This window comes from Cotesia typhae, unplaced genomic scaffold (assembly GCF_013202065.1).
Source record: "Cotesia typhae breed Kobodo isofemale line unplaced genomic scaffold, CoteBio_Ctyphae scaffold_13, whole genome shotgun sequence".
NCBI classification, from domain to species: domain Eukaryota; kingdom Metazoa; phylum Arthropoda; class Insecta; order Hymenoptera; family Braconidae; genus Cotesia; species Cotesia typhae.
Window position 1 is genome coordinate 9,313,632 of NW_027423774.1, and position 18,792 is coordinate 9,332,423.

At 32.6% G+C, this 18,792-nt stretch overlaps 1 protein-coding gene across 1 annotated transcript; it reads right to left on the minus strand.

The window, feature by feature from the left end:
• Nucleotides 1–15,223: 15,223 nt before the first annotated feature.
• Nucleotides 15,224–18,478, minus strand: LOC141534773 (E3 SUMO-protein ligase ZBED1-like). The gene is made up of 4 exons (XM_074254342.1): nt 17,904–18,478; nt 16,018–16,265; nt 15,882–15,927; nt 15,224–15,801 (listed from the first exon to the last, which is right to left on the minus strand). Exons 1-4 carry the CDS (start codon nt 18,031–18,033, stop codon nt 15,527–15,529), a joined length of 699 nt encoding a protein of 232 aa, XP_074110443.1. The 5' UTR covers nt 18,034–18,478; the 3' UTR covers nt 15,224–15,526.
• Between the last annotated feature and the right edge of the window lie 314 nt (nt 18,479–18,792).

Sequence of the window (18,792 nt, forward strand, 5' to 3'; positions counted from 1 at the left end):
AAGTGTGACTAAAAAAATATTAACTAAAAAGTGTCCAACTCCTTTTCGGGGTCCTATTCCAGGGCCTTGAGAGAGGAGGAAAATCGTTGTCGAATCGGAAAAGGGCTTTTCCCTTTCTAGATCCCTTCTCTCAGTGGAAACTTATAGGGTCCGCCCTCATGTAACTGGATGGGTATGCGCACCTACACATCCACTTACAGGCACGGCTATTTCTTTATTTATTATTTAATATTTACTAGGAAATTGTATTATTTATTAGGACAATTTATTAATTATTATTTACTAAAAGGATCTATTAATATTCTTCATTTTTGAAATTTGATTTTATATTAGCTTTTACTTTTATTAATTTGTGTTTTAACTGATTAACATCGTCCAAGTTTCTAAAATTTATTCCTAGTAATTTAGTTAAATAATATTTTGTTTATAGATTTTATTGTTGTATATAATTTATTTTATGTGAAACTATTATTTAAATTTATTATTCAAGATTAGTTGTTTGCATGTTAAAAACTTCATTTATAAATTTTTTTATTAATAGTTATTGTTTAAAACTTTTATTTTACGGTTTAAAATTTACTTAGTTTATCTTAGTTATTTTATCGCTTAAAATTATTTTATCTTATTTGTTCAAAAAAAAAAAAAATATTCTATTATATTATTTAAAAATTATCTTAGTCCTAGTCGTAAATTATTTTTCTGTTTCCAGAAAAATACTTCGAATTTTTACTTAATCTAAGTACACGTGCAGTCGAGGATATTTTTCCGTTTTCTATATTTGTTTAGGCCTTCAGGACCCATTACCTATTTTTATCTTTTAAATATTTTTCGGGAAAAATATCCTCTGTATGTCTATACTCTAATGACTCAGGCGTCGTTGAGGCAAGACGAGTGTACAATTTTTATATTATTATTTAATGTATTTTTTTAATGGCCGCATGAACAGAGCTATGCACATTTACCAATGACTTGCATTTCCCAAATACAACGGTTTTAGTGGTTAAATTGATCGCGACGTAACACCCCCACCGTTAGACGGAGGCACGAGCGGATTGGGAAAGCAATCCATCGAGTACGACACACAGCTATGCTCAACGAGCCTTGTATACCTATATTTAATTACTTAATTTTGAATGAATGTTCTTGGAGCTGGAGCTGCAGTTGTTGGTGTTGACGATGATGATTGAGTCATAGCGGACTGAGATACGGTAGATTGAGGTGTAGGCGACTGAGATGAGACATATTTCGGTGCTGTAGGTTGAGGTGTAGCGTGTACGGACAGTAGTGGATAAAGCTCCTGGGCGTTGGAAGGTGGTATTTCTCCCAACTCGATATCCTTAATTGCAGGTCCGGATGATGGAGGCGGCGTAGTATGATCTCGACGTTTTCCAAGATGTAATAGTAAGTTCGTCATTGAGTCCCAAAAAGCTCCGATGAGGCATAAGGACCATCCATAGACAGTATGTAGTGCATATCCGTGGATGATCGTATCTGCAACCATCTTGACGAGTCGCAGACAGATTACAACGCCTATTATTCCAGCACAGTACGTGCCAAAGCCGGTGAATCGTCCCCAAGTCCGTGACCAAGCACTTTCTGCCAAATGTTCCAATACTTGTTCGTTGAATTTTCACCTCGACTGCCACACACTGTACGATATGTACGACCTCACCTGCAACAACGGCCATGTATCCTGGTCCCTCCATGTAGCGATAGGCGAACTCATCTGGTTGAGTTGACGCTATCGAGAGAGTATTCTTCAAGACTTCCCTCTCCAAGAGACATCGCTTTTTAATTACATCTAAGTACAACGACTGGACCTGAGACCTCATGTATCTCTCCACGTAAATGAACTTGGCATTCACGTAAAGGAAAATATCTAAATTATCTGGATGGGAGATTGCAATGCTCCCTTTCTCAAGAGTTTCTAAATCCTTTTGGTCAATAATATACAATTTTGGATGCTCAGTCCTAGTGATTGAGACACCACATGAGGTTTCAACTCCATTCGTGCTTAAGGAGAAACTCGTATCTCTTACATTTAGTGAGTATACGGTTTCCGACTTAGACCTAAGGCGAGTGGCTGCGCCGCGGTACAAAACAGTGTACGTTTCGGTGGTACAGTATTTGCGGGGCAGTGATTGCCAGTAAGTGTATCCATCCTCTGGATCGATGCACTTACCTTTGCTTAATTTACATGAAGTCCCTGATGGCAAGTGTATCTTGTCGTCAGTGACTTTAACGCGAGCTTGTTGGGTGCGAATTGTGATGGCGGCAGTGCCGGTCACGAAAACACTGTCCCAACTACCATACGCATCGCTATATTGGACGTTGGTACAATCCGCGTTGTTATTCACGCCTCCCGCGAGAGCGATACTTTTAGTTATGGTGACATTAGGGGTTATTCCATCTATAAAAGTATTACCAATGCGTAATGTGCCATGGTCGTGCGCAACCTGGCACATTTCGCGGGTTATCGGATAAACGTAGTCCATAATTCCGTTGCTGACAAGGGAATTATAGGACTGCCAGCCGCAGTGCTGGATAACCCGGTGAATCTTTATTTTACATTGTACTACTGAGAGATGTTCATATTCGTTTAATTGAAGCAACGCAATGTTTGGCAGCGTTGTCTCCAATTTTTCTTCTTCCAGTTCGCACTCGTCTATGTCCACGAGTGATAGCGTTGTCATGTTGAGGACCTGGTTACCGCAATCGTAGCCGATTATGGCGTCCACCAGTCCCCAGTAAGACATAAGTACAAAAAGGAAGTATTGAACAGCTTTCATTCAAGATTAGTTGTTTGCATGTTAAAAACTTCATTTATAAATTTTTTTATTAATAGTTATTGTTTAAAACTTTTATTTTACGGTTTAAAATTTACTTAGTTTATCTTAGTTATTTTATCGCTTAAAATTATTTTATCTTATTTGTTCAAAAAAAAAAAAAATATTCTATTATATTATTTAAAAATTATCTTAGTCCTAGTCGTAAATTATTTTTCTGTTTCCAGAAAAATACTTCGAATTTTTACTTAATCTAAGTACACGTGCAGTCGAGGATATTTTTCCGTTTTCTATATTTGTTTAGGCCTTCAGGACCCATTACCTATTTTTATCTTTTAAATATTTTTCGGGAAAAATATCCTCTGTATGTCTATACTCTAATGACTCAGGCGTCGTTGAGGCAAGACGAGTGTACAATTTTTATATTATTATTTAATGTATTTTTTTAATGGCCGCATGAACAGAGCTATGCACATTTACCAATGACTTGCATTTCCCAAATACAACGGTTTTAGTGGTTAAATTGATCGCGACGTAACAATATATATATATATATATATATATATATATATATATATATATATATATATATATATTAGGGTGGTCCTTATGTTGGGTTTTTTGAAATTTTTTTTCACGATAGTTCAAAATCGGTTCAAAATCTATAAAAAAAAAATCATGCCAAGTTATAGCTCTTAATTTTAATATTAACCCGCGCCCCCGACGGTCAAAGTTTTAAAGGAAAATAACATGGGAAAAGTTATATTTTTACTTTGGAATTTTTACGTCATAAACTAACCAACAAATCACATCAAAAATATTTTTTCTAATGCAAAATTTAACGGTCTACAAAAAGGTCTCTTATCATTTTTTGATAATTCTAACGGTTTTGACGTTATTCGAGGTCTAAATTGAAACTATAATCTTTTTCATAGTTTTTTCTGTTTTTTGGTCATTTAATAGTTCATAAATCATGAACCGGTTATTCTTTATAATCTCATTGGATTTTTTTGTTTAGAAAATTTTCAAAGTAACTGTAACTTTGGAATAATAGTAACACCAATTCATTTTTTTAGCCTGAACTGTCGAACATTTTAAAGATTTTTAACTTTTTTGGATACAAAAGAAATTCGGGACCTATTGTCTCGATTTTTATTGTTATTGGTACAAATATCAACAAACTCCAATTTCAAATTTTGATTTCTGGTTAAAAACATTTTAGAAACCGATCATGCCGCCATCTATTAGATTTTACTTCAATCTCTAACACTAAAATTAATTCTCAGATTACTCATAACCTACATTTATTTCTCAGCTTGATCAAAATCGTTCAATTACTAGTACTGATGCCTTTTTGATATATAAATAAATTTTTTGACTTCATTTATCCGATATTTAAGTAATCAGTTGTGACCCAGATGTCGGAAAAAGGGTCTAGACTAGGGAAGAGGGACTGAGCCGGAGAGAGAGGGCCGATGGCTAGTACGAGACAGCCGAGGAGTAGGGCGCGGAAGAAGGGACCAGGAGGGGACCAACGACAGCTACCTACTCTCCGTTTCTCATGTTCTCCTGATACTTCGACGGGCGTATTTTCCTGCTAAATTATTATTTAACGTTGTAAATAATCCGTTTTCTTTAGTTGAGTTATTGTTTACGAGTGCAGTATTATTATTCTAATTATTAATAATGATAATTTACGATATTGAGAGTATTATTCACTAAAAACTTGTGAAAATATTATTTATCTAATTTAGATTTGATTATAAATATCTAAAACTATTTTTTGTTAGTTAATATCGTTTGATTAAAACAATTCAGGTCTAATAGTTTAGTTACCAATGTTGAATATCTAGACGGGTTAATAATTAGTTAGTTATAAAAGTATTATTTTGTCTACGACGATTATTTATTGTGATTATATTTCTTTAGTTTATTGAAAGAAAATTAATGTAATTAATTTTGGAAACAAATTATTGTAAATTTCCAATTTATAAATTATTCTAAGTCCTAAGCCGAGTTAGTATGGAAAAGCAGCGAATGGTTATATAATGAAAGAAATGGCGATTATTATTTAAAAGAAAAATATTTATAAACGAAATTATTCTAAGTCCCGAGCAAATTTTAGTATGGGAATGTATTCTGTTGAATTTGTATGTAATCTGTTGATATTTGATTTTCAAAACTCAGAATTTGACGAACCGAATGGATATAGAATGAGGGAATTGCCAATTAAATTAGTAGTTTGTAAACAACGTGTAGAGGGCAAAAACGATTATTCTGGTTCGTTGCAAGTAACTTTTTGAAAAACTGTTAAAAGCGAAAATTGGCGATCGGAAACGAAGTCTTGTGACAGAGTGTTATTGAGGGAATATTCTTCTACCAATAACAGCTGGAGGGACATTACCTTGGTTCGCCTAGAACACTGGTAAGTACCTTTTGAACTCTCAACAAGATTTGACTTCCCCGGATCTTCGACCCTCTGTCGAAAATCCGGTAGGTAATCACAAACCGTGTAGGTGGGAGCGGAGAGGATACTCTCCATCCGCTCTCAGGGTAGAGTTTTAGGCCCAGGGTGACGGCTAGTCTCCTGGGGAGTGGGTAACCAGTTGGTGGAGTTGTAGTTCGCGATTTGGACGCTCACGGGAGCCAGAATGTGTGCGAGTTTGTCTTGTACAGACCAGTTTTGATCGGGTCCTGATACGCGTGCGCGACCAATGTCATGAAGACATTTTGTTTGTATTATTTTAGATTTAGTTGTTGAGGTTGGATATAACCTCAACCTTTTTTTTGTCTTACGAGAATTTGTTATTTTGTTTCGTAACTCTTTGTGAGTCGATTTTGATAAATAAATGATTATTTATTTCTCTATCATACCCTGTTTGACATTTGGAGTTATTTAGTAAGACGTAGTTATGTATTATTTATTTTTAAGTAACTGAGATCTGTTTTCTTCTGAAATATATTTTGTTGTTCAACCCCCCTTTTACCCTGGACTCCGGCGAGCTTCAGATTCGAGCAAGGGGGCGCTTTGTGTCGCAGTATCATTCATAATCGTTCAGCGTTAATCCCTTTTTTTTTTTCCAAAGAATAAACCCTCAAAAATTACCCGTTACACAGTTAAATATGGAGTTATCACGTTTATGTCAAAACATTTTTTTGATTGGTGATGTTGACGTTCAAATCGTAGGTAACCAATTACCATCGAAATTGCAAGCTTTGAAAGTGTTATTTTTTTATACACGTATTTCAAATAATACTATCACAGATGGTGTTGCTGCAGTGATTGATGAAATTATTGTGTTTTGGAAGAAAGCTCGAATTCCCGTTCAAGATGTGCAATGATGTCGAGATAAGTTGAAAAAACTGTATGATGAGTGACGCATACTTCTTAAACATAGAAATCGGAGTGAAGTTGCTGTGAAAAAACAAAATGAATTTTCCTGTTCATTAAAAAAATTATTTGACATCGCACCGTCAAATGTATTTGAAATGGTTGATGAAAATTCCAAAGAATTCTTGAATAATCAGAGATCAGATGAACGAATTGGTTTTATTGCAAATATTAAGACGAAATACGATGACGATGAAATTGGTGTTAAAAAATTAGAGAAACAATTGGATTTCGAAAAACGAAAATTGGAAAGTGAAAAAGAAAAATCATTATTTTGTAAATTATAATAATCAACTTACTCATTGATATTTTATTATTTTATAGTGAAGATATTTTGTGTCTTATCATTATCCTTTTTTGTAGACAAAAACGTTGAACTCTTATCAAGCCAAGGAAGTGCTCAATCAGTCTCTAGTGGAGAAGTATACATTCCAACTACTGCCGGCCAATTTAAGTCAAGAAATATAAGAGGAACTCACAATATTCTCAACGAAAGAGTTGTAGCTACTTTTGACCGTTGTAAAGTAAGCGACAGAGATGCTTTGTTTATAACTACAGCTATTTGTCAGTCGCTTATCGATTTAAAATTATTAGAAGTGGATATTAATTCCATTATTGTCAATCGATCATCTATTCGCCGATGTCGGCTTACTATGCGAGAGTCAAAATCAATAGAAATAAAAAAACATTTCCAAGACTTAAAGTTATCATCTATTGTTGTACATTGGGATGGAAAATTATTACCTAATTTGTTAAATACAGAAACTGTTTATCGATTGCCTGTAATAATTACTTCAGAAAGTAAAGAAATTATGTTAGGTGTACCAACGAGTGAAGATGGAACTGGAATGGCACAAGCTTCTGTAGTTCATAAGACATTATGTGACTGGGGATTCGACATATCTGTAAAAGCAATATGCTGTGACACTACTCCTTCAAATTTAGGCCTTCGTAATGGTGCTGCTGCATTACTGGAAAAATTGTTAGAAAGAGATTTGTTGTATCTTCCATGTAGGCATCATATATTTGAAATAGTCCTAAGATATGTCTTCGAAGCTGTTTTTCCAAATACTGTTGGTCCTAATGTTCCACTTTTTATCCGATTCCAAAAGCAATGGGGAGATTTAAATAAACTCAGTTACAAAACAGGTTTAGATGATCCGAAAAATGATAATATCTTGACAAATGAAAAAATTGAATCTATTAGAACTTTTGCGACTGATACTCTTGCATCACAACTGCCTCGTGATGATTACAAAGAGTTATTAGAGCTTACTTTAGTTTTTATCGGTGTCATCCCCGAAAAATTTAGTTTTCGTAAGCCAGGAGCTTGTCACCATGCACGATGGATGGCAAAAGCTATTTATATATTGAAAATGTACATGCTTCGGGAGCAATTGTCATTGAAAAAGGTGAAGATAATAAACTACGGCAAATATGTGTTTTTGTGACAATGGTTTATGTTAAAGCTTGGTTTTCGTCGTCAAATAGTGTCAAAGCTCCGTACCATGATCTACAGTTTATAAAAGAACTCAACAACTTTAAGGCAATCAACAGTAATCTTGCTACTGTGGCAATTAGTAGATTTATGAATCACTTGTGGTATTTATCACCAGAATTAGCAATCATGGCTATTTTTGATGAGGAAGTTTCACAAGAAACAAAATTAAAAATTGTCGCTAAGCTGCGTAAAGAAGAAGAAACAATTGTGATTGATGATATTCCGGAAGAAGACTTGGATTATACTAGTGAAAAATGTAGTGTTAAACGCTTTCAAACTAAGAGCATAACTGAATTATTATATAATGATATTGACTTTTTCGTAACTGCAGAATCGATCAATTTTTTCAATAGATTCGAGTTACAAACAGAATTTTTAAAGATTCATCCTTCTGAATGGGCTCATAATGAACACTATAAAACTGCATTACGATTCGCTAAAAAACTATCGGTTGTGAATGACTGTGCTGAAAGAGGAGTTAAACTAGTGCAAGATTTTTGTAATCGTTATACTAAGGATGAAAAACAAATGCAATACGTGTTACAATTGGTTAAAGATCATCGTCAAATGTTTCCTGACGCACTTAAAAAAACTAATAAAAAAATTTCATGAAAGTATCTGTAATTAAAAATAAAAATGGTAATGTTTGTACATTTTCGATTCATTAAAATATTAATAATACACTTCTTTAATTGATTAATACTTTTCACGTAAATTATAGTTCAAAATTATATGCATAAGTAAAAAAAGTAATCTAATATGAATAATAACCCGTCTATGATTGTTGAATTATTAAATGACCAGAAAAAACAGAAAAAACTATGAAAAAGATTATAGTTTCAATTTAGACCTCGAATAACTTCAAAACCGTTAGAATTATCAAAAAATGATAAGAGACCTTTTTTGTAGACCGTTAAATTTTGCATTAGAAAAAATATTTTTGATGTGATTTGTTGGTTAGTTTATGACGTAAAAAATTCCAAAGTAAAAATATAACTTTTCCCATGTTATTTTCCTTTAAAACTTTGACCGTCGGGGGGCGCGGGTTAATATTAAAATTAAGAGCTATAACTTGGCATGATTTTTTTTTTATAGATTTTGAACCGATTTTGAACTATCGTGAAAAAAAATTTCAAAAAACCCAACATAAGGACCACCCTAATACATACATACATATATATATATATATATATATATATATATATATATATATATATATATATATATATATATATATATATATATATATATATATATATATATATATATATATATATATATATATATATATATATATATATATATATATATATATATATATGTGTGTGTGTGTGTGTGTGTGTGTGTGTGTGTGTGTGTGTGTGTGTGTGTGTGTGTGTGTGTGTGTGTGTGTGTGTGTGTGTGTGTGTATGTGTGTGTGTGTGTGTGTGTATGTATGTGTGTGTGTGTGTGTGTGTGTGTGTGTGTGTGTGTGTGTGTGTGTGTGTGTGTGTGTGTGTGTGTGTGTGTGTGTGTGTGTGTGTGTGTGTGTGTGTGTGTGTGTGTGTGTGTGTGTGCATCATAATAATAATAATTATTATTTAATAAGTCTACTATTATCTCTACTACTACTACTACTACTACTACTACTACTACTACTACTACTACTACTACTACTACTACTACTACTACTACTACTACTACTACTACTACTGCGAACAACACAAGTTACCCCTACCTCAAAAGAGTGGGATGCGCCAAAGTTGCACCATGCTGCTTAGAAGATAATATAGTTGCTACCGTTTTGATGGATCAAACTAATGATTTATTAGTTTTTATAGAAAATTACATGCGGGTATGGTTTAAGCTGATTTCAATACTTTTCAAAAGGTAGTTCAACCATCGACTTTTTTAGCTTATCGACATTAGCAATTTAAACATTCTGCTTGTTCTTCATACGTTTGAATTATCGTTCGATTAAAATATCGTGATTGATAAGTCTGCTGTTTAACTGTCGCGGTATCATAAATCTCTACATAACAAAACGATTAAAACAAATTAAGTTTTAAAATTGATAGAATTCTTTTCAATTGTTAAAATTTTTCAAAATACTTTCTTTTGTAGGCATTTCGAACGTTGAAAATCAATTTCAATAATTTTTTTATTCTGAGAAACTTATAAAATTAACTATGTGTTACTCTTCTTATCCGTTCATTTTAATAGCATTCCGTTTGAAAACATACCACAATTTTCTTTATAAATTCTTCTAAGAATTCATAAGCTTTAATCAAGTTATGGTATGAAATCTAATTTTTTTTCAGAAATATCACCCAAGAAATGATTATAGAGAATTTTTGGAGCTCTCATTAATTTTTCTGGGAATAACTCCCAAAGAAAATCTGTCATTCAAGCGCCCAGGAGCTATGAGTCACGCTCGTTGGATGGCTAAGGCCATTTATTGTCTTAAAATATTTATTTTCAGAGACGAGTTCAAACTCAGTACTCGTGAAAGAAATGGTCTTCGAGAAGTTTGCTTATTTATTATTACGAATTATATAAAAGCTTGGTTTTCTTCGCCTTCTGCTATTCTGGCTCCAAATCATGACCTTACTTTTTTGCAAAAGTTTATTCAATATGAAGCCGTTAATTCTAAAATTTTAAAAGCTGCTACTGCAAAAATGATAAATCATCTGTGGTATTTAACAGATAAGTTAGCTATAATTTCCTTGTTCGATGATGAAGTAGAAGTTGAAGTGAAGAAAAAAATGGTTGTAAATATGAAGTATCGAAAAGGAAAGAAAGTTAAGGCAAGGAAATTCGAAGTTGAAAACGATGATTTGAATGCACTCTTAGACAAAGATATAAGCGACTTTGTGTCGGTAGATTCTGTGTCTATCTTCAGAGCTTTTGATTTACTTTACGACTTCGTTGATAAAGATATAAATTCTTGGGCTAGTGATGAAAGTTTTAAAGAATGTGTGCAATTTTTTACGAAATTAATGATCGTCAATGATGTTGCGGAGCGTGGTGTAGCGTCGATTGAACAATACAATAAGTGTTTCACGAAAAATGAAGACCAATTACAATACTTATTGCTAGTTATAAGTGAATACAGAAAAAACCTGCCCAATTGTAGTAAAAATCTTTTAGTGTAACGATATATATTACTGTCATTATAATAAATAATACATTTTTAGGTTAAAAATCTATTTATTTGAATAAAATATTTAATTTCAAGCAGTAAAATCGCATTTATTTATAAAAATTTTTAGTTTTTTGCAGGTAACGTACGATCGGTAAGAAATATCAAAAACTTGTCGAAAGATAAATTATAGGAAATTGAATTCTCTACAAAAAATGTCATATGAAATTTTCTCATAAAGTTGATGGTTGCGTCGGAAAATAAGAAAAATGTATAAATTTTGAACTAATCCAAATTTAACGTTGAATAATTTTAAAAAAAATGAATATATTAAAAAATTGGAGGAATCCTTTTTTGTAGAGCGTTAAATTTTCTATAAAAAAATATATTGGTCTATTTGAATTATTATTTCTAGCGAGAGTTAAAAAATTCCAAAATTCAAAAGTACATCGTTCCCATGTTATTTAAATGGGAAATTGAAATTTACGTTGCGGCACTTCTTAATATTAATATTAAGAGCTCTAACTTTCACAGTATTTTTTTTCACCATTTCCAACAAGATTTTCTATATAATAAAGAAAAAAAAAATTCATCGATTTTTTTGAAACAGTCTAATATATATATATATATATATATATATATATATATATATATATATATATATATATATATATATATATATATATATATATATATATATATATTAGGTAATTCAAAAAAAATTTTTAATTTTTTTTCTAACCGTCTTTTGAGAAAAAAGAAAACCACAACAATCGCTGACCAACGAGTAAAATCTACGGACCCAATATGCCGAAATGGAGCTATCAATATGTGCGCTGCTTCCAAGAGTGGTGATGAAATAATAGTAACTAACCCGATTGACAAATTGAACGTCATCGGAGAATTTTACCAGTCCATAAACTCACCGCGCTACCTCAATGAGGGAACGAGGTTCAAAGAATATGTTGACAGAAAAGCTGAAGAAACTAAAAACACTCTCAGCAACAGACGAGCGGATGGAGCCACTCTCACTACTTTCAATAGTAACAATAGTGCCCTAAACCCGACGACAGAAATTGAAGATGAATGTCCATTCACAAACTCTAATCAGCTGACAAAAATTCTCAAGAAGCTTCTGAATAAAACGTCTAGTGGTCCGGACGAAATTCCATCCATTATACTGAAACACCTGCCACCCAGAGCCATCAGGGCATTGGTGATCATTTTCAACAATGGATTAAATTTAACCTACTTCCCAGAAGCCTGGAAAGAAGCTAAAGTTCTCCCAATCCTAAAAAAGGATAAGGATCCAACTACTCCTACTAGCTGCTGGCCAATAAACCTTACCTCCAACCTGGAAAAGGTCTTCGAAATGGTAATCAACAATCACATCGTCAGAGTCTGCCGCGATAAGAAGATTATGCACAATCTACAGTTTGGCTTTCGAGCGCAACATAGTCCTACACACGCTATTCATCAAATTCTGGACAAGCTGTTCAACTACCTTTCAGACAACCTTAGGGTTTGTGTAGCCTTAATCAACCAAGAAAAGGCATTTGACTCCGTGTGGATCAACGGACTAATCTTCAGGCTAATCAAATTCGCGTTCCCACTATGGCTTCTGTTGACTATCATCGACATAATTATGGGAAGGACATTCCGCACCTGGGATGGCTCCAACCTGTCTAAAAAGAGATATGAAATTCTTGAAGGATTGCAGCAGGGTACTGTCAACTCACCGATCCTTTTCTGCTTACTTACCATGATGCTTCTCAGTATGTTCGGCCTGAACACTGACGAAAGACTAATTGCTGCAGCGTACGCAGACTATCTGATAATTGGAGTGGCTGAAAAACAACCAGAAATCCTCAAAAAGCGCCTAGAGGACTTGGTCAATAATATCAAAACCTTCTACAAGACCTGGAACTTGCGAATGAATCCTGAAAAGTGCGAGACAATATTATTCAGAAGAGAATCAAATCACTTAAGCAAGAATGCCTTGGCCAAACTCAAGGAGTTCCAAATCTCGACTCTTTCTTCTAACACCAACGAGGAGGTCAAAATACCGAACAGAAACACAGTCAAATATCTAGGAGTCCATATCGACCACCTTCTACGGCTGCGTTACCATTCAGATATCCAGTTGCCAAAGGCAAAAGTGGCCTTTAAGGCAAATAGCCGCATTTTTTATAATAAAAGTCCTAGCAGAAAATCTAAAATCATCTGCTATCTACTGCTGGTCAGGCCAATTCTAATTTACGCGGCCCCAATTTGGTGGAATACGAGCGCTGCAGTGATGAAAAATTTTAGGATTTTCGAAAGAAAATGCCTTCGAGCCTGTATTGGAGCATATAGATCTGAGGAGACGAACTTCAAGAGATTCATCAAAAATTCGGTAATCTACGACATCGCTGATATTCCAAGGATTGATAATCACATTATCAAACTTGTGAGGGGCTACTCTAGCATGATCCTGCAAATTGCCAATGAGGACATCAATAAGCTGGTGATCTTTTCTGACGCTGACTTCGAAAAACGTCATGAGACGGGCTTGCTACCTCCTCAAGCCTTCAATACACTAGACAAAAAGGGACTCATTCAAGATGAAAATAAAATCCCCATACTATTCCACTGGAAACGGCACAAAGCAAACAAAAAAATTAATTTTGCCCCGGACGACCGAAAACTGAGATGGTTTGACTTCACCTACTCTACTGCTCTCCCATTGCGAGACAAACTTGACTCGCATAGACTTTGCGATAAATATTGGTGGCTCACCGAAGAATCAAAGCACCGGAAGGAGCTCAGAACACGCCTACAAAAGTGGTTACCCCATTAAGGGGACAATATTTTTCTGTTTTTAGTGTACCTAATATTTTATTTATTTATTTCATTTTGTTTTTACGGTTAAGAAATTAGTCATCACAGTGGTTTTCAAGAAAATTTTTCTACTGACAAAAGCCAATAAGTAAAAGAGACTGTTCATAAATAATAAGCCGGTTTTTTTTTCTTTGGAAATAATTCTATATAATTATATCTAATTCTACATAATTATATATGATTATATAGGGCCATTTTTCATTTGTAATTATATATAAGTATATATAACTATACAGGGTGATTCAGAATGACCTTCACAGCGGTAAACTGAAGAATCATCTCCTCCTATATAGAGGAGACGATTCTAAGAATAAAGTTCCTTAGTCGCTTTTCGATATTCTCAATAGTTTTTGAGATACTCAAAATGTAAATTGACCAATCACAGACAAGCTTTAGGAATTAAAAAAAAATAAAAAAGAATAATAAATAAGTTTAGCAACACTGCCACAGCAGACTTCAAGTAAAACAATATTTACAAATTTTGAAAAGTTCGATTTTTCACAGAAAAAAAAACAAAACATGCAATTACACGGAAAAAAGTAAACTGTAATAAATGATCGTCGTGTTGTAATAAGTAATGATCAACTGATAAAAATTACCATTTCAAACAGTAAAATCGTGATTTTACTAGTCACTATGGAATATTTATTATTTAAATGCTACAATTTATTGTTTACACGCTAAAAAATACTATTTCAAAAGGTAATATTCGTTATGTGAAAGTCGAAAATGTGAAAGTATAATAATTAAGAACTTTGACTTTGATATTTATAATTTCGTATGTAAAAAATGATCGTATGATATTTAAAAAATATAAACTACAGTTAGTAAATTTTTATATAAGCAACGTCAATAATTACAAAGTAAAATGGTAAATTTTAAACGCAACGCTAAAGATGGAACTGTAATTATTGATGTGCTTCGACGGGTAAAATGTACATCTTAAAAGTAGAATTTTTACTGTTTCAAACGTTAAATTCTCCCAGAGTGTAGGACCTTCCCCTTCTCCTTATTTGTAACGTTAGTGCGCTTGCAGAGCATTAGCATGTACTACAGTCGAATCTAGGGATGGGCGATGTTAATAAAAAACATCGACGTCGAACTATCGATTTTTCAAAATTTTCGCCATCGAACCATCGATGTTTTGATAAAAACATCGAAATATCGATTTTTGATATCGTTGTTGAAAATGAGCGCTAAAATTTGAAAATCCTATAGGATTTTAATTATAATTATGAAATGAATTTGAAAGTAAGCGCCTTGCGGTTACTTTGAATTTAACCGCAAGGCGCGATGATTCAAATCTTTTTAATCATAAATCTGGTCACTAAAAATAGAAATTTTTAATTATATTAAATAAAAAGCATGCAATTACAATAGTTTAAAATTTTTAATTCATAAAATCAAACATACAATTTTATTGTAAATAAATTAAAGTTTTTTGTTAAACAATAACAATATTAAATTTTAGAATTAACAATTATAATGAATAAATAATAATAATTAAGTATATTTTATAATTATTATCACAATAGTCAGATTAAATACATGTGATACTCGATGTGCAAAACATGGTAACCTTTTATTTATTTTTTTTTTATTTTTATTTGTATTATCTTTGTTAGTATTATTGTCATTTAATACTTTTTCTAGAGCCTTTATCATATTGGCTGCACTATCAGATATTATAGCTGTTATTTTCTCAGTTTTTAAGCCAAACGTATTGAAAATTTCTTGTAAAGATGAAGCAATATAAGTTGCATTATGCTCAGCATCTAATGGTTTCACACACAGATTAGTACTGAGAATATTTAAATTATCTGCTGACAAATAATGAACAGTTGTTCCTAAGTAACTTTTTTGTGATACATCTGTCCAAATATCACAGATAATAGAATAAAATGGACTTTTATCTCATTCTTGGATTTTTTAAGCTTTAAAACATCGTACTTGTCATCTACTAGCTTTGTGATAGTTTTACGGCTTGGTACTGTGTACTGAGGTCTGGCTGTTTTTAAAAACTGCTGTAAGCCTTTTTTTTGTACTGTACGTAATGGCATATGATCGACTACTATCATGTAAAGCAGTGCGTCTGTAAGTTTCTGAGCTTCGTGTCCACCTTCTGCATAATAAAATAAAAAAATTAGTATAAATATACACTTTCAATGCATAAAATCATAAAAAAGGATATATTAATTTTACCTGCATAGAAACTTGCTTTTTTAAATAAATTTAAAACAGGATTGCTCTGAAAAAAAGAAAAAAAAACAATTTGAAATAAATATTTTGTTATTTTTTGGCTTATCAATTAATTTAGAGTACAACATTATGTACAAACCTGTGACACTTTCAATTTTTTACATTCAATATGAGAATCTTGTGAATGTTCTTGAAGAATTACAGATGAACGTTTCTTTGAATTACTTTGCAGTTCTTTAGGAATAAACGTTTTATGTTTAGAGTTAAGATGACAACGGAGATTGATTATGTTGCCTGAAGTTTTTATAATTGTTTGGCAAAGTTTGCACCGTGCTGAGCTTGAATCAACTGCGTTAAAATATTCCCAAACTTTACTTTTACTTTTGCCTGTATAAAAACAAAAATATATGAGTTCTCATGCTGAATAGATAAGAACAAAATTGGTGTTCGATAAAATATAAATAAAAAGTTAACGTACATTGATGTACTACCAGGATTACAATTCAACACGCCATTAACTAAGAAAGGATTAACAAAATGATTTTTCATTAACACTGCCCGGGTAAAAAACAAACAATCTACAATAGACTCATGAAAGATCTACTACAGATCTTTCGCTATTAGATCTGCAAGAGATCTACCAAAAGTCTACCTGGGGAGACAAATTTTTCAAAAATCAATATAGTCCATTAAAGACTTTTGAAAGATCTTTGGAAGATCCGTGAGCGGAAGATTTGTGGTAGATCTTTTGAAAGTCTGGTGTAGCTTTTTCAAATTCATTTAATGATCGAAAAAAAAATTTTTTCTTTCAAAAAACCAATAGCCAATTCTTTTAGAAAATTTATTTAAGTTTTCGAAACCCACCTCGAATTTTCTATGTAATCATTGGTTAGTAAAATATTGATAATCGAAGACAAAATAATCCTTTTCCATTCATTTCCTTTTCCGTTATCTCAGCGAGAAATCCTCGAATCAAGATTTAAAAAAAAAATTGAAGCTGGATAAACAAGTTATTCGGTCCATGTAGTGTTTAAGTTAAAAAAATTTTTTCCAAATTTGTAGACTAAAAATAAAAACCAAAAAAATCTAGACAATTTTTTTTTCTGTGGTTTTTTTGAGATTACTCAAGAAAAAATTTCGAAAACAAATTTTACTGTACGACCATTTTTCTTTATAGTATAGCCTGCTGAACAATTTCGAAAAATTTGGATTTTTTTTCTTGATCCCTTAATTTTTATGAGAAGTGTACATAAAAATCTTACTCCACGTATTTTGTTACGGATGTTTTTTGCTGGCTAGGGTACTCGTCCTTATTGTCCCATTCAGAACTTCGTTTGAAAAGCAAAGAATATCGTTTTTGATTTATAAACAAATTATTATTGAGAATCAATACAACAGACTGGATCGATAACAAATACAGAATTGTCATCATTGAAATTTTTAACAATATAACACACATTTTTCAAATTATCAATGTTAATCACGAATAAGTTTTTTTCTTGAGATATTTTACATGACAGTATTGAATCTATCATCACACCAGAAAGCGTTTCAAAAGACATTGTGGTTGTTAATTTGTTTATGATAGCAAAGAATTTTGAATTTGCATCACAACTTTCACATCTATTCTCACAGTTACAATAGTTTAATTGTATAAATTGCGTTATTATTCCAAAATCGCAGTGGGTACCCAAAATAAAGATTCTTAGAAAAAATTGGCGTGATATTTTTAATAGACAGGAAGTTATGAATTTTCTAATGTTAAGGGTAGTTATTAGGGGGTGTTCCGGAAGTCGGAGACAATTAAAATTTATTTCATACCTTTGAAAACCCAAAAGAACGATATTCAGAAATAATTGGCGTGATATTTTCAATATTGTAGAAGTTATGAATTAAAAACAATTTCGTTTCACGAACGTTCGGAACTTCAGGTACATAATTTTTTGATAAATTAAAAAAAATCGCTCAAGTCTCCCTTCGTTATCGATTTTACATAAATTTATTTTTTTTAATTAATTTTTTTACCTTCCGTTTCCGCTTCTCTCATATCACCATCTTCTAGTCCAGTATCTTCACGCTCAACTTCGCCAAGTTCTGTACCTTCTAGTTCTTCATTTGATTCTGTTGAATCCAAACTGTTTGACACACTCTGCATTGAGACCTCGTCATCTACATCTTACAATATATATTCTGTTGATTATGTCTGTCATATTTTTAACTTCTCGCGAAAATCGAAAATTTTCAAAAATCAGGAAGTTATTGCTTTTACCCCGTTTCGAAAAAATCGAGTTTTCATCGGATCTCGACGTTTTAAGGTCATAGGAAGCTTCCCTGATCATTCCCGCGAGGGTGTCACGATGTCTGTATGTATGTATGTGTATGTGTGCGCGTGCGCGTGCGCGCGTGTGTGTGTGTGTGTGTGTGTGTAAGTATGTAAACCTCTTATAACTTTTGAACGGTTGAATCGGATTCATCGCGGTTGGTGCCATTCAAAAGAGCTTCACTAAACTTAGATTCCCTGAAAATTTGAACCGATTCGGACCGATAAATTTTGAGAAATTTAGAAAAATCTCAAAAAAAATAGAAAAAAAAATTTTTTCAGAAGTGGTTTTTTTGGAATAACTTTTAAATGGCTCGACTGATGGATTTTAAAAAAAACCACGTCGATTGCCGCCAATCAGGTCAAAATTGATTTATTCGTTCGAGAGATATCGTGAACGAAAGAAAACCGAAAAAAGTGTTTTTTCCATATAACTTCGACATTTCTTATCGGATCATTTTTAATGGCCTAAGATTATTTCTAGAATTTACAAAACTGCGTCGATCGCCGCCTAGAACGTGAAAATCAGTTGATTTGTTCGAAAGATATCTTCGACGAAATATTTGGAAACACGTGTTTTTCAACAAAACTCCG